The 23,937-nt window shown below is 45.3% G+C and overlaps 2 protein-coding genes across 4 annotated transcripts in view; both read left to right on the top strand.

Moving 5' to 3' along the window:
• ELAPOR1 (endosome-lysosome associated apoptosis and autophagy regulator 1) overlaps window positions 1-3,425 on the top strand; it is a 70,055-nt gene extending 66,630 nt beyond the window's left edge. For all 3 annotated transcript variants that reach the window (XM_060006580.1, XM_060006596.1, XM_060006589.1), the window contains one exon: window positions 615-3,425. In XM_060006580.1, the coding sequence (XP_059862563.1) occupies window positions 615-683 (69 nt within the window). In that variant the 3' untranslated portion in view covers window positions 684-3,425. The remainder of the gene's footprint in view (window positions 1-614) is intronic.
• Window positions 3,426-6,010: 2,585 nt separating this feature from the next.
• On the top strand, window positions 6,011-22,930 carry SARS1 (seryl-tRNA synthetase 1). Its single transcript, XM_060026590.1, has 11 exons — window positions 6,011-6,236; window positions 10,189-10,259; window positions 13,375-13,455; window positions 14,609-14,767; window positions 15,731-15,874; window positions 16,831-16,986; window positions 19,568-19,789; window positions 20,751-20,880; window positions 21,150-21,307; window positions 22,040-22,169; window positions 22,505-22,930. The coding sequence occupies exons 1-11, from the start codon at window positions 6,101-6,103 to the stop codon at window positions 22,660-22,662; spliced, it is 1,545 nt and encodes a 514-aa protein (XP_059882573.1). The 5' UTR covers window positions 6,011-6,100; the 3' UTR covers window positions 22,663-22,930.
• Window positions 22,931-23,937: the final 1,007 nt, after the last annotated feature.

The raw sequence follows: 23,937 nt of genomic DNA on the forward strand, positions 1-23,937 counted from the left end.
AGGGGAAGAGGTCATCTCTAGGATCAACTTCCGATAGAAGTGCGGCTCTCCTTTGGCCATTGGAGGGTGCTGTCCCACGGATGTCTGGGCCTGGGCCTGGGGCAAGCAGAGAACATTCAGGCAACTCTTCCAGGGCCGCTGCCCTCTGCAGCCCCACTCTGCCAGTGCCCACAGCTCACTGCTGCCCTGAACCAGTTCATCCAAATGGGGTGGGGAGGGATGGCGAGGAAAGGAAGGTGGGGAGGTGTTTACTTGGCTGAATCTCATTCCCTTTGTGCTGATCTTCCAGGGCGACTCCCTTGGCCTCCTTAGACCTTGAATTTTTTTTTTTTAACTAATGGGAGAACAATTTATCCTGGGACGCTTGAGTCTTTCTGGAACTTCTAGAATTCAACACAGATGCAGAGCAAGGGGTTTTAAAGATATTTCTTATCCTCTGACTGGCTGAAGGGAGCAAGAAGAATAGAGGATATCTTAGGTCCATGTTTCCACAAAGCCACTGAAAGCAGGAATTTCATGAGGGCTCCTTCTGTCACCTATTTTCCATTTCCCTCCTTTGTTCCCCAAACTTGCCCACGTGCAGCAGCCAGCTCCCGTCACCATCTCTCTTTCAGAGGACTCCTGATGGATTTGACTCGGTGCCACTGAAGACATCCTCAGGAAGCCCAGACATGGACCTGTGAGGGGCGCTGCCCTGCCTCACCTGCCTCCTCACCTGGGCACATCACCTTGCAAGCCTGTGGCAATGTGGGTGCCCGTTTCCTGCAACACCCACTGCTGGAAATCTCTTCGTTGTGGCCTTATCAGAAGAAGTTTGAATTTCAGATCTTTGTTTTTTTATAGAGTACCCAAACCCTCCTTTCTGCTTGCCTCAAACTTGCCAAATATACCCACACTTTGTTTATATATTACTCCCTCGCTTGCATCTTGTTTCCCAAAATGGACCAGCCATTGGAGCCATAGCTTCATCTGCTCATATTTCTTATAGCTCTGGAACAAAAGTATTTCTCTCTTTTTAAGTATAGAAACTCCCTCCCCTGTCCTCTTACTTAAGGGCACAAGCAGCTGGGAGTCTCCCTGATCATATGCCCTCAGCTCACAATCTCTTTAGGAGAGAGGCTGGGTGAGGAGGGTACTGGCATCCCCTGATGAACCATCTTCACGGTTGCCTGGATTCATCTCTCCTGGATAACCAACTCAAACTGGTATAGTGGGTAGGCTGAGGGCCAGATGAGTAAGCCCTGGGTAAGAAGGGGCTTGATAAGCACAAAGAGGCAATAAAGGAAGGTTTTATTTTGTTTTTTAAACTGGGTACTTCATTCCCTTTCCTTGAGTAAGCTATAACTATTCTCACTGGAGCCAAAGGAAAATGTTCATTGAGAAAATGGGGAAAGCCCTGATGGATCTATTCTCCCCGCAACCCACTGCGTTTTGTTTTGGTTTTTTTGTTTTTTTTTTTTACCTCCCACCATCTCCCTATGACACTAAAGGGAACCAGGTAAGCCCCAATCCCAGATGTTCTAGCTTTATTCTCTATTTGCTTCTACCCAGAAATGACAAACATTGCCAGTGAGGAAAATTCCTCATCCTTGAGTGCCCCATTCCTAGAGGCTTGGGCCATATTAGGGAACAGGTGTGTCGTATTTTGAAAGAACACAAGGAAGTCAAGATTTTAATGGGGCCCTACTAGAGAGTCAGCCCACAATGGGATGGACCTGAGGTGGCCATGATGTCTGCTTCTAAACTTAATTCATCTGCTCAGCCGCAGAATAGACAACCTCAAGGCTGGCCAAGAAAGGCATGGACTTGTAGCCCATGCCCCAGCAGTGAGTAGATCCAGATCAGTCTTCAAGGAGGAAACACTAGGGGAGTTGGACAAGGTGTTCACCAAACTGGGAACCCTTGCACTTTCATGCCCCTGTCCTTCCCTTCCTCCTGTTCTCATTTCCTTTGTGTGCTGAAAAACTAAAAAGACTTCCGGCCCCACCTTCTGGCAGCATCTGTTTTGAAAGGTGAGTAAAGTGAATGTTCTCTGTGCTCCTTTTCTCCACTTTCACAACAAGTATAACTGATGAACTTTAAGTAACTAGAAATGGTAAAACCGGAGCAAGAGTTTAAATTCTCTTTTTCTTTCTACTAATGGCTATTCTCCTTCCCTCACTGTCAGGCTAGAATGACCATCCTTGTTCAAGGGCCCTGTTGCCCATGGTCTGTGCCTGTCTCCTTTCTCAAGTGACCATTTGGTGACCAGATGGTAGGTAAAGAATGGAGACGGCACTTGTAAGTGGTTAGTCTGCCACATGATGGTGTGCTGATGTGATTGGCCACTGCTGCCTTGGCAATGGTCTTATAAAAGGGTCAGTGAGAATTGGAACCCTGCTGTAACTTCTGGCCAACAACCGCATCACTGAAGACAGGCAGTCCCTTTGGTTCAATAAATCTAGAAGCTTTTCTTTGGTATCTAAATTCTCCCTCCTCCTGTGGGACTCAGGCTCTCAGAGCCTGTGGCCATGCTGGAATTTCTCCCAGTGGATGCAGATAGCCAGCTTCCAAGCTCCAGCCTGAAGTTTTCTGTAGCCTCGGCAATACCCCGGGCAACTGCCTTTCCACCAAATAAATTTTTTTTGTGACAAAGGCCATGGAAGATTCTTAGACTATTCTAGAATCACTCAGAAAAAGTACATACCCCACTGACTTCTTTATTCTGACATCATGAATCTGAGTGCCCCTAGAGCAAACTCAAACTCTATTGACTTAATCATAATATTTTAAGGATCTCCTTTCTACACCCCTTAGTGTACCGACTTCTGCAGATCTTCCCTGCATCCTGCCAGAAACTCCTGAGTTATGCTATCGGGGTTGCTCCCCTAGCAACTTAGACACATGTTAGATATTTTTTAATAGCTCTATTGAAGTGTAATTCAAATACCGTACAAGTCACTCATTTAAAATGTACAATTCAATAAATTTTAGTATACTCACGGAATTGTACACCCATTACTACAATCAAATTTAGAATAGACACATGTTATTTTATATGGGAAAAGCTTTTAGCAAACTAAGGCTATAACATTGTGCACAAGCTATTGGAGGAGGGAGTGTGGGCTCAGGAGACAAAACACTTAAATCCCATTTGGTTACTTAGAGTCCGAGAACACACATGTAACTCTCATCATGTAGGTGTCACCTGTATTTGGCTGGGAGTACAAATGAAGATTGTGGTGTATTCAAGGACAGGGATTTCTTATGCCAACAAAACTTTTTTTTTTTTGGTCTCACTCTACATTAAAGATAAGACTCACTATATTTATACAACAGAGACTTTGTAATGGATTTTTCAGCTTTGTGAAATCAAGTTTTTGTCTCATCAAGACTGGTTGGATTTCCTTTTTACTCTGTATTCCAAGAGTTCATAGATTGTTAGGGGATGGGTATCGCATGTCACACTTTTTTGTGAAATAAAAGCATATCTTTCAGCTGTTTTTCTTGAACATAGGTTGGATGGCTGGATGGGTGAGTGAGAAGTGGTAAATGCCCTTGAAGCTTAAACTGAAGAGAAGGATTCTGGAACCCCAGAGTGACAGAGAAAAGAGCATACTTGGGAGCAATAGGGACCTATGCTAGAAGCCTCTCACCACCTGCTGAAGAATCAGCCATCAATCAAAGCCTCAGTTTCCACAATAATAAAACACACCTGATGATGCCTTACCTCCCAAGATTGGGTGAGGATCGAAAAGGAGAACACATAAAACACTTGGAACGTCAGTTCCATTCCGTTCCAGTTCAGTTTTCCCTTGGGTGACACTGAGGCCAGCCATATAACAATGTGCCTACAAAGACAGGTAAAATTAGCTTATTTGGGTATGACATGGATTATTATGGACTAGATGTGGATAAAACCCTAGAGGACATCAAGGACCCACCATTTCCCAGAGCAGCTGGATTTTCCCACTTCCGTGCTTTCCTTCACTCTAGTTGAGGGCACTTAATCCCCTAAAACGAATTCCCTCAGCTGATTAGTTGTGACCCAAATTTATTTTGACTGGGTGGTACCTGGGTTGTACTGGCGGTTAAATATTTTAAATATCACCCCTGCTTATAGGATCAAATCTAAACTCTTAAGAAGGAAAGTAGGAAGCTCACGTTACTTTGGCATTTCTATGTGTCAAGCCTGGACTAAGTTCTTTCATAACATTGCTCACCTGGTTCTCAGAACAGGCCAAGAGGCAGGTACTAGCCCCACTATAATGAAGAAACTGCATCTCCAACAGATTTAGTAATATGGCATACACACTAACCCTAACTGCACATCCTTATACTCTAACCACACTGAAGTTTTTACTGTCCCTCAGTCATAAGCTCTGTCATTCTATTATGTTAATTTGTTATACTTACCAGGTAGCATGAGCATTTTAAAGGAAGATGTCTGTAATCTAACGATAAAACTAATGGTGAAAATTCCTAAGGAAATTTGGAAAGGTCAGAATTTTAAGGCCATCCTTCCAATTACACTGATGACCTCCTTAAAGTATTAGCTCAGTGGCCCTCCTCCCCTAGGCCTGGGCCCCCTGCAGCCTCAGGAACACCCATCACTGTTTTGAAACTTAGCAAGCAATACGCTTTGGCACTGCCTTCATTGACTGAAGCAGACAGCTCCCACCACAGACTTGACCTCAGAAGATTTCAGGGAAGCCAACCCTTTGAGGACAGTCTTCTTACATGCTTTCTTCAGAGCCTGTAGCTCCCAACACTTCCTTTCCACTGGTTTTATCTTTTTTTTTTTTTTTTGGCCGTGCTGTGCCGCATGAGGAATCTTAGTTCCCCCCACTAGGGATTGAACCCGCACCCCCTGCACTGGGAGCACGGAGTCTTGACCACTGGACCGCCAGGGAAGTCCCCCTTTCCACTGGTTTTAAACCTAACATTCTAGGTAAGAGGAACCTAGGGGGTCCAAACCCAGACAAATGCCTTTCCTAAGCCTCCCTATGGGTCTCTACTAGTCAGCTCCAGTACTGTCATTAGCCCTGTCCTACACCTCAGAATTGGCTTGGCAGAACCTTGTTGGGGAGTAGGATAGCAATGCCGTATCCTCATGACAGATGCACAAGCAAGTGGCAGAAGACCAAGGTCTTAGCACAGTTAGCTTTGGGGCATGGTGGGTGGGTCTCTAAACTCTTGGTAAAGTGGAAGGATGGGGAACAGTATGCCTATTCCCAAATCCTTCAAATAAGCTCTTGTTATCAGGGAGATTCTTGGATAACTTTGGCTCCAGTCATCAACCAGAGTATTTCCCTGTAAAGGCCTGAACATTATAAAATTAAAATATGATGAAATCTTTGTTCTAGGAATTTTCAAATAGATACAAGACATGACCTCAATATCTTAAACTGCCTTCAAATCTCCTAAATATTTTCCCTTTGGAAAAGTCTACTCAAGTGTCTCTCTAAAAGATTCTCCAACCCTGTGATCTTAAGGGTTGATAAAGGGACAATTTGGTTCACCCAATAATCAGATTAAGAAAGGTATCCTAACTCTGAGGCAGGAGAGCAGGTATTTTGAACTGAGGTAATCTGGGGACTAAAACATGTAGCCACACTCTTGTCTCAAGACGGAGAAGAGAGCAGAGGTTCAGAGAAAGGGTCCAGTCTTAGGACCCAAGCTTGTAAGGTGGAAACTGGCATCTATGGGAGGTACCAGCTTCCAAGCCAGTGATTATACTGACAGGCCTTGTCTTAGATATGCCCTTTAACATGAGACAGAAACAGGCACTCATTTTTCTTCTATGGGGCAATTAGAGCCCCTAGAGAAGCGGGCACAGCTGGGGAAAACGCACACGAGGAGGCACAACCCGCCAGTGCGGCTGACTTGAACACATCCAGCGAGCTCACGCCCACCCACCCCGTCCTCCTCTGCGCGGCCCCGCCTCCTACGCAGCCGCTTCCGGCCCAGAGTGGAGGGCGGGCTGCACGCTCCCGTTGCGCCTGCGCGGGAAGTGGGAGGGGGGGCGGGTTGTCAGCGCGCCGGTGCAGTGCGGCAGTAACAGGGCGGCTGCTGTGGGACTAACCTCCCTTCTCTTAGTGTTGGCCCTGGAGAAGGAACGATGGTGCTGGATCTGGATTTGTTTCGGGTGGATAAAGGAGGGGACCCAGCCCTCATCCGAGAGTCGCAGGAGAAGCGCTTCAAGGACCCGGGACTGGTGGACCAGCTGGTGAAGGCAGACAGCGAGTGGCGACGATGTAAGTACAGGGACGCGCGGAGTATCCCCGGATGCCAACCGCAACTTCGTTGTTTGGACCTAGTTACCGCTCCTGAGGTTCCACCCTTCATAAGACCCCCTCCTAGGTTGCGGTGGCTCCGAAGCTGTCCCTGTCCACCCGGGGGGCCGGACCGACCCACTTTTCTCCTCCGTCCGGGCCCTGCGACCTCCCTTCCTGGCTAGCTGGGTGCGGGTCGCTGCTTCTGAGTCTGGGAAAGGAGCATGGCGCGTTCGCATCAAGAGCTGTCAAACCTTCAGCCTCAAGGATAGCCGGAAGAAAGCCAGGGGGGAGGTTTGGGGGGTTTCTCCTTTCCAGCACTTATCTTTGGTCGCCTCCTGTCTTTTTCTCATCTTCAGCAAGGCCAGAGTGGTCTCCCTCTATCTTGATAGAATCAAAGGTTCCAACCTGACTGAGTCACATCTGCAGCACAGTAGGTTCACTCCGTCCATATTGGAACCATTTTGGGACTGTGGAGGCCGCTCCTGGCTAAAAACAGTGATCCCGGAGCTTTTGGGAAGGCCATCCCCCTGAACTGTGGGCAAACTTTTAAGAACCGAGAATAGTCTTACGTAGTAGCTCAGACATGGGCAGAGGGGTGCGGTGAAGCAAGAAAAATCTTGTAATTATTGAGGCTGTTTAAAGTTTTCCAGTGAACACACTGGCAGAGTTGGGCTAGATCCTGGAACTGGACCGGGCATCTTCATGAGGCTAAATAAAACCATAGAACCCTCTGCCTATCAATCTCTGCCTAGGCTAGCTGGAGTAGTCACTAACTGGCCGGATGCTGTCAAACACGTGATTTTTTGTCTGATGCAATAGGTCTGCCACCCGCAGAGAGACAGGTTTATGACAGCGCACTGCATAGGCATTCGCTGTCCAAAAGCATGGATTTATATTAGGAAAGTTGATTTTCCTAAATATTATAAGTATCACCCGTGTAGGGAGAGAGTCGAAGGAAGAGTTGGTATTGGGTACCAGGAGAATATTTGCTTAGCTCAGGTTGTTTGCTGATTCTGCACATCACAGTCAAGCCCAGTGTGGTGGTGATCCCACCACCTGAATCTGAATCTGAAGTTTTGAGTTGCAATGGAATTAAATTAAATTGGAGTGAAAAAACTAGACTGGACACTGTTTTACTGAGTCAGAAGTCAGAAGTATCAGATTTTTGTTTCTCTCTAGCCATTGCCCAGCTGCTAAATGACTTTGAATGTGTTACCTAGTCTCTTGGGTATAATGTACACCTCTGTGGGAAGTTCTGTTTTTTACCTGAGGAGTGGATATGTGCTGAGGGGATGAATTCTTCAGGGACAAGGTTGTGTTTTATTCATCTGTGTGTCAGTACCCAGGGTATACATATAGATACAGGATATACATATACACATGTGTACATGTAATCCCAGTACCTAGCACTGCACCTGGTCCTTGTTAAGGGCTTGACAAAGGTTTGTTGAAGTCATGAATATCTTCTGTGTTCAGGGTACTGTGCTCTTCCATATGAAAAGCAGTTGATGTAGTTTATTTTCAACATATTTATTGATTTGATTGTTTTCTACTTGACATCCCTAACCAGTATTCTCTTTGCAGCTACGGGGAGTTAATGATTTTTCCCACTGCTGGCTGCTGAAGGTGGACATTGGCAGATTTTGTTTCAAGATTCTTTTACATCTGAACCTCTGATCAGAGTTTAGGGTTCTTCTATCCTTAGCTGCAACCCAGAGCCACATTAAGAAATCAGACCATGTTCCCTGAATGAGGACACAGCAAGCTTCAAAAGGCCCTCCATTACAACTATACCCATTTGTCCGTCTGTAGACCTTCAAGGTTTAGGGCTCTGTGTAGAACACAGGAATCTGCTATGACTTGGAGTCAGAGCACCACATCAGAGTTTACCACAGCTCTTGTAACTTCAAGGATTCAAACTGTGATTTCTTCTTTTAATTCAGAGTAATATAATGAGGACACATTTGGGCATATAATAAGCATTTGTCTTGACTACTTCCAAAGTCAGTAGATTTCCATGTATCTTGAAATCTGCCACTAACTACAGGAATTATCAGTTGAAGTTGTTACTTCCTCTTAACCCTATTGCACATGCCTTAAACCAGGCCCTTATCATTGGAAAAACTTTCTAAGTGCTTCCTTTGACCCCAGTCTCAGCTAGTCCAGGGCCACACCTAGGACATATGATCCATATGCTATCTTATATATTTCTGCTGTGGCATTTATATTATTTTTATATACAACCTTTTAAAATTTATTGAGATGTAATGTATTCAGTAAGTTCAGTAAAGGGCACAAATCTTAATGTGCAGCTTGCAGAATTTTACAAAGCCATACACCCATGTGACCACCATTCAGATCAAGATCTAAGACGTTTGCAGTTCTCCGGGGAGGCTCCCTCATGCCCCTTCACTGTCACTTCCCTCCTCCAAAAAAACAGTATTTTGTCCTCTATCACCATAAATGACTTTTGCCTGATTTTGAACTTCGTATAAATGGACTTATATAGTATATAATTTTGCATGTGACTTCTTTGTCTCAAAATTATGTCTGTAAGATTATTCCATGTTATTATGTGTAGCAGTGGTTGGTTCTTTTTCATTGCTGTGTAGTACTCCATATATGTAAACATACCAACCAATTTCATTGATGGACTTTCAGATTGTTACCAGTTTAAGGGTACTATGAATAATGTGCTAGGAACATTGTGTCTTTTGGTGGACGCAAGCACTCATTTCTTTTGGGTATGTACCTAAGGGTGGAATTGCTAGGTCACAGAGTAGGCACATGTTTAGGTTTAGTAGATATTACCTAATAGTTTTCCAAAGTGGTTGTAATAATTGATACTCCCATCAGTAATATGTAAGAGCTCCATTTGCTCTACAACCTTGCCCTTGATATTGGCAGTCCTTTTAATTTTAGCCACTTATTCACACTGATTCCAGAGATGGAGACAGATTAGTAGTTGCCAAGGGTTAGACAGGGCAGGGGAAAGGTAATGGACTACAGAGGGATGATAGCAAAAGGAATCTCTGTGGAGATGGAACAGTTCCGTATCTTGAGTGTAGCAGTGGTTACACAGATCTACACATGAGATATCACACAGAACTACAGGCACATGCAAATGAGTACATGTAAAACCACTCATCTGTTCTCCATCTCTGTAATCAGTGTGAATAAGTGAATGAGAAAGTAGTTATATAGTTCGTGCTGAAGTTTAGTTTAAATTTAAAGTTTGGCAAAACTTCAAAGAATAGCCATGTCTAGGCGCTGTCTCATCTCTAGTCATCATTTTACCTGTCCAAAGCTTAATTTTTACCATATTGTTGCTAAAGCTTAGATTCAGGAGGTCCAGCTTTTGCAAATCAAGGTTAGACTGATGAATCACAACACCAAGATGTTAATTTGGGCCAGAATACCTATGCAGGCTGATTAGTGCACTGTCTTCCCCCAAAGAAACCAAAGTGTAAGAAATTGAATTCTTCTCAAGGCTGCCAGATGAGCGTTGTATCAAAGCAAAGGAAATAACATTAACCATTTCTAGCATAGAGAAGTAGCAACCAAGTTCATGGGAATAGAAACTTGACTGACTGCCTTTTTTTAGATCCTGGTGCATACCACATAGTTTCTTTAAGTGAATTTTAAGATAATTGAACAGGTTATAGTTATATGAGTATTTTCCAGTTTTCTCAGATGTGTTACTCTGTCTACAGTGGTATTGTCCAGGTTATGATACTTTTTAATTTCAGCCCCAGAATGGCCTTTTCATTGTCACCAAATGCTGGGGAATAACACAACTTTGTGAGGCAGATTCTTTAGCTCTGCCTGTATTTTGGCCTTGGGCTGAGATCAGTCCTAAGGAGCCAAGATTAGGAATGAGGTGTCTTAGTTATGTGCCTATCTTTGGTATATTGGGTTCTTTATTCTTCAGGCAGATTTCAGGCAGACAACTTGAACAAGCTGAAGAACCTATGCAGCAAGACAATTGGAGAGAAAATGAAGGTAAGAGAACTGACTAATACCCTTGAGAGCTTGAGCAGAGGTATTTAATCTTATTCTTAGTTAATTCATAATTTCTAACGTAGTGTTTAATTCCATGAGCTACTGGATTTCTTACCAGAGGGGGAAAGTTATTTTAAAAAGAAAGAGAGGAAGGCAGGGAGGGAACTAAGAGGCATTTTCAAGGATCAGTGAGTCCACCTTCTGTCTGCAGGTATGTTTTAGTCCGTTCTTGCTGCTGTAACAGAATACTGTAGACTGGGTGGCTTATAAACAGCAGAAATTTATTTCTCACAGTTCTGCAAGCTGAGAAGTCCAAGATCAAGGCACCAGCAGGTTGGTGAGGGCCTGCTTCCTGGTTAATAGATAGTCTTCTTGCTGTGTCCTCATGGCAGAAGGAGCAGGGAGCTCTCTGGTGTCTCTTTCATAAGGGCACTAATTACATACATGAGGGCTCTGCCCTCCTGACCTAATCACCTCTGAAAGACCCCACCTCCAAATGCTATCACATTGGGGATTAGGTTTCAACATATGAATTTTGGGGGACACAGACGTTCAGTCTATTGTAAGATAAGATTCTTGCCGTACAAGTCATTCATTGTCTGTTCTGTTCTTAATAAAATGAATTCCACCAGTAATCCTTTCCAGTTATTTCTTGAGCTCAACCTACAGTGCCAGAGAGGTTTTCCTGTTGTAAATTTCAGATTTTTTATCCCAGTGTAGTCGTGCTCTTTATTTAAAAGAGCACAGATATTGAGTCCAAATCCTAGACTCTTGGTTATGTGACTTCAGGCAAGTTAACTTCTGAGCCTCAGTTTTCTTGTCTATGAAATGACAGTTCTGACACTAACCTTTAGAATACAATTGTGAGAACTGAAAATTTCTAATATAGAAAACCTGGCACAGTGCCTGGAACATTGTAGTTATTTAGCTATTGAGAGTAATAGTGAATGGCAAGTAGTACTGGCCTTCATCCAGTATATCCTTCCTGTCCTTGAAGAATGTTAAGTTTCAGCTTAGCTTTACTTTGGTAACCAGATTAGTTTGTTGCAGGGGAGGGGGGAGGTTGGTGGGGTTTTTTTTTGCAGTACGCGGGCTTCTCACTGTTGTGGTCTCTCCCGTTGCGGAGCACAGGATCCGGACGCGCAGGCTCAGCGGCCATGGCTCACAGGCCCAGCCACTCCGCGGCATGTGGGATCTTCCCGGACCGGGGCACGAACCCGTGTCCCCTGCATCGGCAGGTGGACTCTCAACCACTGCGCCACCAGGGAAGCCCACCAGATTAGTTTTTAATCTTTCTTCAAAAATACGCTCTTAGCCTCTTAACCATTTTTTTAAAAAAACATGTTAATGCACCCTACAATCTGTCTCATTTTTAAGTTGTAAACCTCTAAAATAAACCAAAAAATTATGAAATTTAGGAACCTGAACCTGGAAAGACCATAACAAAAGGATTCCCTTGGGGCCTTCCCTGGTGGCGCAGTGGTTGAGAGTCCGCCTGCCGATGCAGGGACGCCTGCCGATGCAGGGGACGCGGGTTCGTGCCCCGGTCCGGGAGGATCCCACATGCCACGGAGCGGCTGGGCCCGTGAGCCATGGCCGCTGAGCCTGCGCGTCTGGAGCACAGGCTCCACAGCGGGAGAGGCCACAACGGTGAGAGGCCCACGTACCACAAAAAAAAAAAAAAAAAAAAAGATTCCCTTGGACTCTAGCACCTTATCCTTCATGATATTCTGTATCCTTCTCTTTAACACTATTTTGTTACACTTTCAGCATGTGACAGGCTGTAGAAATTGATATTGATGATAATCATACAGTTTTCTTCCTGTGGAACTCTTGACACTAAGTCAGGTACATGTCAGCAACCCCATAATTATGTTAATTTCCATGTATACTTCTGCCTGAGTGTTCTTTGGGGCATATATACGGATAGTGCCAGCCAAGTATTTTTCTTAGCAAGAAGATGGTAGTATTTTCATCTGCGTTAACGTTCTTAGGTTCCCTTGACTGCTGGCCCTGCAAGGAGTGTTCTCTCTTGCTATCCATTGAGATAGTACTAGCAGTGCTTTAATTTGTATAGCACTTGAAAGCATTCAAAACCCTTTCATATACGTCTCATTTTGGTTTTGATCTTTGCTGTAAACGTGGAGTGTAGGTAGTACATTTGTTAACCCTATTAAAAGGGTAGGGTAAAGAGGCCTAGGAAATTAAGGGGCTTGCCCCAAATGGTGCCATCAGTTAGTTGCAGAGCCAGAACTTGAACTCAGAACTTGAATTTGCTGCCCTGAGGGATTATCAGAGAGGAAGAGGGCCTCAGCTATCTTGGCTACCAAATGGAACATCTTGAGATTTAGGCCATTTTTTTCTACCTCAGCAGTCTATGCCTGTTCTTATCAAGACTCATTCTGATATTGTCAGATTTTTCCAGCTTTTAAAGATGATTTTCCTTGAATCACTGTCTTCTCCCTTGCTCTGGATAACGATTAGAAATGATGATTTGGAAGAATATCATAAAAAAGGGTGAGGAGAGAAACTGGAATGGGAAAAAATCTAGTCCTGGGTATACCCTTGCTGTTTTGCCAAGTTGCATTGATTGCTCTAAACGTGGCTTTTTTCCTCAAAACTTGTGTTTCTTTGGCTTCCTAATATTCCTCATCCCATCCATTTTTCCTCTTAGCCACAGGCCTAAGGGCTGGGTTTGTTCTTAGTAGGTAGATGGGGATTCACAAATTGACACACAGGTGTCTGCCCAGTGCTGGCTCCTGACCAGCACTGAGTGTTTTCGTACATTCTTGGGGTCATAACATCTATGTCCATGTCAGACATTTTCCTTCTCAAGTTCCCGACGGTATCAACCCTCTGACCTGGATTGGTTAATCAGTCTGTCCAGGATCAGAAAGCTAGACAGTGTCAGGACAGGGACTTGGAACGTTAACTTCTTGCTTCCAGTTCACTAATTTTTCTCCCATGCGTTGCATCTTTTAGAGACTAAGTTATGTAGAAAGTTCTGTAATTAGTTTATATGATATATTAGTTTGGTGTACACTTATAAAACTATGTCAGAAATTTTTCTTTATAATTAGTTATGTTTTTGTTTGTTTGTTTTTCTTTCCCATAGAAAAAAGAGCCTACGGGAAATGATGAGTCCATTCCGGAAGATGTATTAAATCTCGATGACCTCACTGCAGACACTTTAACTGTAAGTTATTGTCCTTTTCCAGGTTAGGATTTCTGTTCTTTTAGTTTTGTTCCTAGACAAGCAAGTCCTGACGCTCTGCTCCACACAGCACTGTGGCATCCTTGAATTTCTGCAGCTGGGACATGTCCCCATCCCCTCTTGTTAATCTCACTACTTGAGTATTAGACAGCAGAGATGGAGACAGGTGGAATGGAAAAGTCAAGAGTAGGAAGAAGAGAAAAAAGGAACTGAAATATGTTTGGTTTAATAACTCTATTTCCACAGAGTCAGTAATTTTTCAATTTTTTGTAATTCAGTAAATATTCACTACAATGGGCCTAGAGCAGGAATTTTCAAGTTTTTTAGTCACTGAACCCTTTCTTAAAACCTGCAACACAGGGACTTCCCTGGCGGTCCAGTGGTTAAGACTTTGTCTTCCATTGCAGGGGGTGAGGGTTCGATCCCTGGTCGGGGAGCTAAGATCCCACATGCCTCACAGGCAAAAAACTGAAAAAGCATAAAACAGAAGGAATATTGTAATAAATTCAATAAAGACTTTAAACATGGTCCACATCAAAAAAATCTTTAAAAAACAAAAACAAAAAAACCCTGCAACAATAGCAAGAGCATAAACCCAAAAAAGCAGAGTTGCTGTGCTTGAAGGGCAAGGTTGGGGTGTTATTCCTGCCCTGCCCTACCTGCTAAGGGTCCCCCCAGGAAATCAGAGTACAGTTTGAAACACCTGCAATAAGGAATACAAAATGAGCTTAAGACAAGGTCTCTTGCTCCTAATAAATTTATAATCTTCCTAGAGAACAGTTACATATAGGATATAATAGCATGCTGAATTGGTTTAATCAGGAATATCAGAAAGTGCAAGTTAAGCTATGGTATTAACACTCCTGAGATATACAGGGACAAGAGGAGTGGCCAGAATTGATCCACCTCTGCCTTAGGCACCCTGAAAGAAAATGCCAACGGATTTGTCGGGCAAAACTGTATATATCCCTGTGTGAAATAAATCTCAGTTCTTTGAAAGCCTCCAGTGTCAATTTTTAAAATGCTATTACAAGAGTTATCATTAGAGCCCAACAAGGTTGGGGCAACAGTCTTTTTCCTACTCTGCCCTTGACTTGCTGTGGCCTTGGACGGGCTTGGCCTTGTTCATCTACAGAACCTGAAAGTCTCACAAATCAAAAAAGTCCGACTCCTCATCGACGAAGCCATCCTGAAGTGTGACGCCGAGCGGATAAAGCTGGAAGCAGAGCGATTTGAGAACCTTCGCGAGATTGGTAACCTTCTGCACCCCTCTGTGCCCATCAGCAATGATGAGGTAGGCGTCGGTGCCACAGTGAGCGGCTGCCTTGCGTCACCCCTCTCCTTTGGGAAGGGGGCGGAGTGGGAGGAGGACAGTGAAAGTCTGGCACGCTCTGTATAATAGAAGCAGGCTCTTTGTGTATTCGCTCTGCCCACCAATTGAGAATTGAAAGAGTCAGATCCCTGCCTGATTGGGAAGTAGCAGAGACAGCAGGTAGGTGGAGACTCCTGGCGCGGAAATCTCTTCTAAATCAGGCTGCTGTCCTCCATTGCGTGTTGCCCATGGTAGCAGCTCATCTCGTGGGAGGGATCTTCGAGATCAGCCTCACCCCTCACCCACACCCTGCTGAGAAGCTGCAGGTTGAAGGGAAATCTGCATGATAAAAGTTTCCTGCCGAGTGGGAGCTTCCCCAGCACAAAGCTGCTCTGAGCCCAGCCTTTGTTCCCTGACACCCCAGCCGTGGCAGGGACCATCTGTGCCTCTTTCATTCATTCCCTGGTGAAGGGACATTAAACTCACTGAGGGCTGGGGTGGCAGACTCAAGAGGTCAGGGCCCTGAGCCCGCCCTTGTGTGGCCCTGGACCAATGAGAGCCTGGAAAAACAAAAATCTGCATTCCCCTCCGTACCCCAGGCAGTGCAGATTGTCCAGGGAAGGGTTTTCCCTGTATAGGATTTTCAAGGAGTCATTTAAACGGGTATAAAAACGAGAGAATACTACAGATCTTTTGGAAAATCATGATTTCAGTTCCATGGCTAGAATTGCCTCTAGGACTTTATAAATTATTATTTCTCTATTGAGCGCAGATTCTCTAGCAAATTCCCTTCTCTAGTCTCTGTACACAAGGGCCAAAACCTAGTGTTTGAGTTAAGCAGTGACTTCACAAAGCTCTAGTTCGTTCTTGGAATAGGGTTCGGAAAGATGGAGGTTGTAGAATTCAGAGCTCCTGCATCTTTGTCTCCTGGTCTCGTTTGCTTAGGACGCCGACAACAAAGTAGAGAGGATTTGGGGTGATTGTACCGTCAGGAAGAAGTACTCTCACGTGGACCTGGTGGTGATGGTAGATGGCTTTGAAGGCGAAAAGGGGGCTGTGGTGGCTGGGAGTCGAGGATACTTCCTGAAGGTAAGAGTCGGCAGCCAGTGAGGTTGGTTATAAAGAAAGAACTGAAAAAAAATTGCAGAAAACATAACCCACTTAAAGAGGCCCACAAATCCGCCTTTCTACTACAAACTTACTGGCAATTAGATGCAATTCTCTTTCTAAGGCAGGAGAGTGCTTATCAGGATTCCCTAGAACAAAAGCCACTGAGTGATCCTCCATAATGAATATGTTTTGCTGACTGCATTAGAACAGTCTGTGCCTTTAAGGAGCTCCGTGTAATTGGACAGTCAGACAAGTAACAAAGAATCAAAAACCCTCTGTGATAAGTGCTCTGGTGTGAGTAGCCCAGGGTGCTATAGGAACGGGTAGGTGGAGGCAACACACTCAGATTAGCTGGGCAGAGGGCAGATGCGCTCAGGGAAGCCTTCCAGAAGGACGTGGTAAAGTAGTTTTGGAAACACTGTCCATATTGGTATGTTCTACGTATACAAATAAGTCCAGTGTTTTAAGAGTTAGCACAGGAAGACTCTCCCACGCACCCTGGGTGAACAGTCCTTTTCCCTTGATTGGTATCTTAAAGGGAATGCTCTTCAGATGATGTGCTGTGCATGGCTGTTAAGAAAGAGTCTCTTGGGCTTCCCTGGTGGCGCAGTGATTGAGAGTCTGCCTGCCGATGCAGGGGACACGGGTTCATGCCCCGGTCCAGGAAGATCCCACATGCCGCGGAGGGGCTGGGCCCGTGAGCCATGGCCGCTGAGCCTGCGCTTTGGGAGCCTGTGCTCCGCAATGGGAGAGGCCACAACAGTTAGAGGCCCGCATACGCAAAAAAAAAAAAAAAAGAGTCTCTTGAGTCAGTTGTTGGATCCATGGTCTTTGTGGCCTCCTGTGTGCCCCCAGTTGCCTCTGGGGGTAAATGCTAGCAGATGAACGTGATGGCAGCAGAACCCACTCACACAGTGCTGTGTCTGCTCCTTTAGGGGGTCCTGGTGTTCCTGGAACAGGCACTCATCCAGTATGCTCTTCGCACATTGGGAAGTCGAGGCTACACTCCCATTTATACCCCCTTCTTCATGAGGAAGGAGGTCATGCAGGAAGTGGCACAGCTCAGCCAGTTTGATGAAGAACTTTATAAGGTGAGTAGCCTGAGGCAGTGTGGCAGAATGACTCCTAAAGGTATGAAGTTTAACTTCAAAGACACAGCAATGCTGTCCAGCAGAACTTCCTGCGATGATGAAATGTTCTGTATTGTGGCTATCGAGCACTTAAAATGCAGCTAGTGCAACTGAGGAAGTAAAATTTTAATCTTTATGAATTTTAATTTAAATGGTCACATGTAGCTGGTGGCTACCATTTGGACAGTGCAGACATAGAGCCTATTTTATCTTTCCCCAGATAGTTTATGTGATCTGTCTAAATTGAGCATGCTTTAGCACCATGAGCTTAGAAAAGAAGCTCATATATTATTATTAAGCTTGGACAAAAGGAAATTGTAGAAGTGGCTGATCTTCCCGTGTCCTCCCACTCCTGACCCCAGACTGGAAGCTTCCACAGGGGGAGACATACTTTCCTTTGGATGGATGTGGCTTCCAGTTTGTGGCTCTTTCTCAATCATGAACCATCTCAGGGAGAGCCAGCGGATTTGAGTTGAGGTGCAGAAGGTGATTCTGAATCAACCAGCTTTAACATCAGCTGTAGCTCCCCCCCCACCCGAAGTCTACGCCCAACACTCAGGATTTCTAGTGTCTCTGCTAACGGCTGCCCATCGCAGCTGAGTCCACTTCTCACCTGTCCCTCTCCTACAACCCTGTTCCAGGGCAGGGGGGAACGACTTTGTTCTTATTGGCTGTTTCCTCCCAAAACCCATGTAGCGGGTAGTTAGACAACTGCTCCTGGCCTCATCTGATTTATCTTATGTAGAGAGATGAGTTTAACAGTCAGAACCTTCTTCCCACTAGGTCCTGTTGGTGAGTTCAAAGGTATGTTTTAATTCAAGATGCAGTGGGAAACAAGATGCTCTCTCCAAACACTGAGCATTGGTACAACCTTGGGGTCCTCCTCTTCTTCCTTTTAATGAGAGGAACATGTGCATTATCAGATGAGACCTGTTTTTATCTTTTCCCTTTGTTTCTCATCTCAACTCCCAAGATTGGATGGATAATCACTGACAGAACTTTAGAAGGATGCCCTGCAGGTAACACCAGGGAGAAGCTTATATGGAGGATTATGAAAAATATTAGGTAGCAGGTGCTCTGCGTGTTCGCAGCATTCTCCATCTCTTATCCAGATGCTTCTTGGAGCCATAGGCAGGGAGAATCACAGGTCTCCATAGTGAGGAATTTTGGCTGGCACTTTTTGCCTAATAACCTCAGTTTATTAATTCTCTAGAGCAGGGCTGTCCAACTGAACTTTCGGCAATAGTGGAAATGTTTTGTATCTGTCCTATCCAGTGTGGCAGCCACCAGCCACATGTGGCTGTTGAAATGTGGCTCATGCAAGCCAAGGAATTAAATTTTCATTGACTTTAAATAGCCATGTATGGCTAGTGGCTATACCATATTAGACCGCAAGCTCTGTTGTTTTTACATTGTATGGGAATAGCCTCACACGGGGCTAAATTCCCACTGTTAGGTAGCAAGGTAGTTTTCCACATTTCCAAACAGTGGCCTAGAGGAAGTTTCCTCCCGTCTTTTTTTTTTTTGGTTAAAGTAATACCACATGGCAGAAAATTTGGAATTAGTGGGGGGAAATCATCTTCTTTCACATTACCTACTACAATTGTCATTTTTAATATTTTTGTGGGAGCTTTTTTTATACATGTATCATTTTCTCATACTTCTAACCACAATATATGTAGATTGCCTTTTTACTTCACATTATATCAGAAGCATTTTTCAGTGTTGCTACATGGTGTTCGTAACCATCGTTTATCAGTGGTTCCATAATATTACCTGGCATGGACATAGACTGCCCAGCGCTTCCCCTGTTGAATATTTAGGGGGCTCCCTTTCTTTTGCCGTCAGTAAGTAATGTTACAATGAACTTTGTCCTGTCTATAGTTTTTTTTTCTTTTCCATTACTTTCTTCAGCTGAATACCGAAGTGATTCTTCAAGGAGTACAACCCTAGATCAACTCATAAGCACCAAGAGAGCAGAGACTATCTCCTTTTGCCCCGCGTTGGCAAAAAAGGACTTGGCTCTTACTAAATGCCTCACAAACATTTGTCAAGTGGATTAATTTATACTGCTACCAGCTCAGGTTTTATTGCACACCTGCCATCACTGGCCACTGTACATCATTTATAAGTATTTCATTTATTAGATAAAGTAAAAATAGCATCAGAGGGAATTCCCTGGCGGTCCAGTGGTTAGGGCTTCACGCTTCTACTGCAGGGGGCCTGGGTACTGGTCAGGGAACTGAGATCCCACAAGCTGCAAATGGTGAAGCCAAGGGAAAAAAACGCAGTATCAGAATATTTTGTCTTCTTTTAATTTGCATTTCTTTGATCTCTAGTAGGGACCCCATTTTGGACTGACCCATTCCCTCCCATGTCTTTTTAGCATCTCCTGCTCACTCCTGGGCAGGGATTGAAGAAAATTTGTCCTCCCATCACTCAGATCTTCTCTGTGTGATTTGTGTGATCTTTGTGATTTCTTGCTTGAGCTGAGGTCCTACTCCCTCACTCTTAACTAGTAAATATTACCCTCCTCTGACAGGTGATTGGCAAAGGCACAGAAAAGTCTGATGACAACACCTATGAGGAAAAATATCTGATTGCCACCTCCGAACAGCCCATTGCTGCTCTCCACCGGGACGAGTGGCTTCGGCCAGAGGATTTGCCAATCAAGTATGCCGGCCTGTCCACCTGCTTTCGCCAGGAGGTGGGCTCCCACGGCCGTGATACCCGTGGCATCTTTCGAGTCCATCAGTTTGAGAAGGTGAGTAGGCAGATCAGGGTGAGGGATGGGACCCTTCTATCTCTCCAGGGCTGTTATAGAAGAGATAGAATCTGTGTTGCTCAGGCCTACCCCAGCTCGTCTTTCCTCTCGTTGCCTCCATCTGGGTTTCTAGGGAAGAGCCTGAGAAGCACATGGTGGAGCGGCTAGAGCATGGACTCTGGAACCAGGCTGCCTGAGTCCTAAGGCCAACTCTACCACTTACTGCTGTGTAACCTTGAACAATTTGCTTAACCTCTCTGTGCTGTTTCCTCCTCTGTCAAAGGAAGATAATAGTAGTACCTACCCCATTAGGCTACTGTGAGGATTAAACCAGTTACCACGTGGAAGGTACTTAGAACGGAACCTAGGGGTAAGACAGGAATAAAGACACAGACCTACTAGAGAACGGACTTGAGGATATGGGGAGGGGGAAGGGTGAGCTGTGACAAAGTGAGAGAGAGTCATGGACATATATACACTACCAAATGTAAGGTAGATAGCTAGTGGGAAGCAGCCGCATAGCACAGGGAGATCAGCTCCGTGCTTTGTGACCGCCTGGAGGGGTGGGATAGGGAGGGTGGGAGGGAGGGAGATGCAAGAGGGAAGAGATATGGGAACATATGTATATGTATAACTGATTCACTTTGTTATAAAGCAGAAACTAACACACCATGGTAAAGCAATTATACCCCAATAAAGATGTTAAAAAAAAAAAAAAAGAAAGAAAGAAAGTACTTAGAACAGTAGCCGCACGTTATGTGGGACGCTCTCTACACAAGCATTCGTTCTTGCTGCAGCCCCAGCCAGTCCAGTTCAGCCCCGATCTCTCACCAGGGCCCCAGCCCCGCCTGACTCTCAGTGGAATAGGAATAGGTCTTCATTGCTAGGATAATTCCTACTTCAGCCTTCAGTTTATTCACCCCGTCCCCTTGTCACTGTGCCCTTGGGTCCCTCTTTGCAGATTGAACAGTTTGTCTACTCATCGCCACATGACAACAAGTCCTGGGAGATGTTTGAGGAGATGATCACTACCGCTGAGGAGTTCTACCAGTCTCTGGGGATCCCTTACCATATCGTGAATATTGTCTCAGGTTATCAGCCTCCCTCTCCTGCATCCCACAAACACCACCCTGACCAGTTGAACTGCCACACAAAGAAATAGCTTACAATCCAATTAATTGCCCACATTAATTAAAATATCACACTCTTTTCCCTTGGGAGTTCTTGGTGATAAGAATATCTGGGCGTGATTTCCCTCCTGGGGATAACATGTGAACTAAAGAATTCTTTGGGTTTGCTAAAGGTTAGCCTTCTGAAATACCATCCCTCCTTCATGAATTCTAGGGGTTTTTCCTTACAGGTTCTTTGAATCACGCTGCCAGTAAGAAGCTTGACCTGGAGGCCTGGTTTCCGGGCTCAGGAGCCTTCCGTGAGTTAGTCTCCTGTTCTAACTGCACAGACTATCAGGCTCGCCGGCTCCGAATCCGATACGGGCAAACCAAGAAGATGATGGACAAGGTAGATGGCCCCTGGGGAGGCAGGAAGCAGGGCCTTCAGCTCAGAGTAGGTCCATCTTATTTCTCAGCCCTTGGAGGACATTATTTCCCAGTGTCATGGGAAAATCTGAGCTTCTCAGTCTAGACCAAAAAGGGAATCTGAAAGTGACTTCACTGAATCAGGACTGAGTCCTTTTAGATAGAAACCTGAATCTAGCTCTATTCTACAAGGTAATTCTAGCTTTTCTCTTCTTGGCTTTGTTTTCCATAACTCCAGATAAAGAGTAATCCCCATTTGTCTACACAGAACAAGTTGGAGGCAATGTCTCCCCTCTTCTCACCCAAGAAGGTCTGGGTTGTAAGCTTATCTCTTCAAACCCAATTTCCAGGCCCTAATCTTTTCCAGGTCAGGGACTTGAAAGGGGTTAAAAGGAGAAGCCATTGAGTAGTCTCTTCCCTCCCTCAAAGGGCCCAACTCTCCTCAGTATACTGGGACCTACCACTTGTCACTCATGGATACATGAGGAATCTTCCTGGAGTTATCTCATAAGCCATAAGTTATCTAATAAGCCAAACAGAATTCAAAGGTTTAGAGATCACTAATATGGGTAGAACCTGTTTTTTATTTGATTTTAGATTTGGATTTGGATAGTTGCAGTTGGGGGAGTCTGGCTGAGTGGATGGTTCCTGGTCATCAGTAAGCCCAGCTAGGGGTTGAGTGTAACTGCTCCCTCTGGGGACCCTCTCCTCGCAGGTGGAGTTTGTCCACATGCTCAATGCCACGATGTGCGCCACAACTCGCACCATCTGTGCCATCCTAGAGAACTACCAGACAGAGAAGGGCATCCTCGTGCCTGAGAAATTGAAGGAATTCATGCCACCAGGTGAGGCTCCCAGCCCAGCCCATCTTCCTCCTCTTGTCTGTCTTCCTGCTCTTCTAAATAGTAAGCCCCTTTCAGAATGCACCAGGTTTTCTTGTTCATACACGGCCCCCAAAACTCTGCCTGTCCTCTGGTGCTGGGCATTGCAAGGGGCAAGGTTGAAAAGTAGCCAGTGCCGGTATGAGCTTCTATTTAAATGCAGCTAAAATTCAGGCTGGGAAAAAAAGGAATAAATGAAAGCAGTGCCTGCCTCTTTGTCTTGTGTAACTTTCCCCAGAGGTCCCTGGGCTTTGACTCTTGAGGAATGATGGGTAGTTTGGTTGGCTGTTTCCTTTCAGGTCTCCAGGAACTGATCCCCTTTGTGAAGCCCGCACCCATTGACCAGGAGCCATCGAAGAAGCAGAAGAAGCAGCATGAGGGCAGCAAAAAGAAAGGGGCAGCGAGAGATGTTGCCCTGGAAAGCCAGCTGCAGAATATGGAGGTCACTGATTCCTGAACATTCCTTTCTCCCACTTTACCAGGCTTCCATTTCAATTAGCTGCAATCTCAGAGCCTGCCCACAGGCAGGGAAGCCAAGCACGCACCCATCGCCCACCCCGTGTGACTGCATTGCCAAAAGGGGAACCATCTGCCCTGTACAATGCAGTGTTCCTCTTTTCTCGCTTGGGCATAGGATCTAATCACCAATGACTGATGAAATCATGTAATAAAGCACCTCTGAGGGAGGCCAGGACTCTTCCTCAGTCTTCTGCCCAGGGCTTGAACCCTGTCTCTGACAGTTCTCCCTGGAACCGTATTCACTTCTGCTTTTCCTGCTATATCAGGCAGGTTGTTCCATTTAGCAGAGAGCCTTTGAGAAGGTAGGTGAAGGCAGGGGTAGATTTAGTAAAGGCTCAAGGGGAAAGTGAAAACTGCGACTTAGACACACAGGCTTGCAGGGCAAGGGCAGGATCCTCCTTTGTAAATTTGCTCCTACTTTGTTAAAGCAGTTAGGTAGGACCAGCTTAGAGACCTGAGTTGATATAAAAAGCTTCATAGCGGGACTTCCCTGGCGGTCCAGTGGTTAAGAGTCTGCATTTCCACTGCAGGGGGCGCAGTTGCGATTCCCTGGTAGGGCAACTAAGATCCCACCTGCCGCACAGCGTGGCCAAAACAATAAAAGTTTCATAGCACTTCTGTTCCCTAGGAAAGGCTCCATGGAGAGGGAAGGAGGTGGTGAGACATCAGGGTAGATGAGACTACATTTAATCCAGAAAAGCCCCTAGATTCAGGAGCACGGGGCAGGGCCTTACTCACAGCTGCTTCTCTCTTTCCACTCATCCCCAAATGGGAGACCAACTGCCTGGCAGCTTGTGGCTCAACTCCAGAGGATCGATACAGCCCACAGGGCTGGGGGCTAGCGGGAACAAGGTTTTAGTCCTTTCTCTGGAGCTTCCACCGTTGCCCCAATAGCCAGTTCACCCTTTCTCTGGGGAGGATGATGTTTAGGCTCTTTATTTACCTGCTGCCTTTCATCTGCAATCTACAAACACTTTTAATAACACCAACTGTTAGTTTAGTGCTTCTCCCCTAGGAGTCTAAAATACTTCCTATAGAGGATCTCTTTTATCTTTGTGACAGTCCCAGACAGGAGGGTGGGGACATGATTATACCTCTTCCCATAAGGAAGAGAGTACAAGGTGGGTAAGGGAGATGAGAAAGTACGGCCGGGTGGAAGCCAGGAGTCCTGACTCCTCAGCAGGGCTTGATGCTCGCTGTGTTTCTTTGGAAG

Source organism: Delphinus delphis, chromosome 1 (assembly GCF_949987515.2).
Source record: "Delphinus delphis chromosome 1, mDelDel1.2, whole genome shotgun sequence".
Classification (NCBI taxonomy): domain Eukaryota; kingdom Metazoa; phylum Chordata; class Mammalia; order Artiodactyla; family Delphinidae; genus Delphinus; species Delphinus delphis.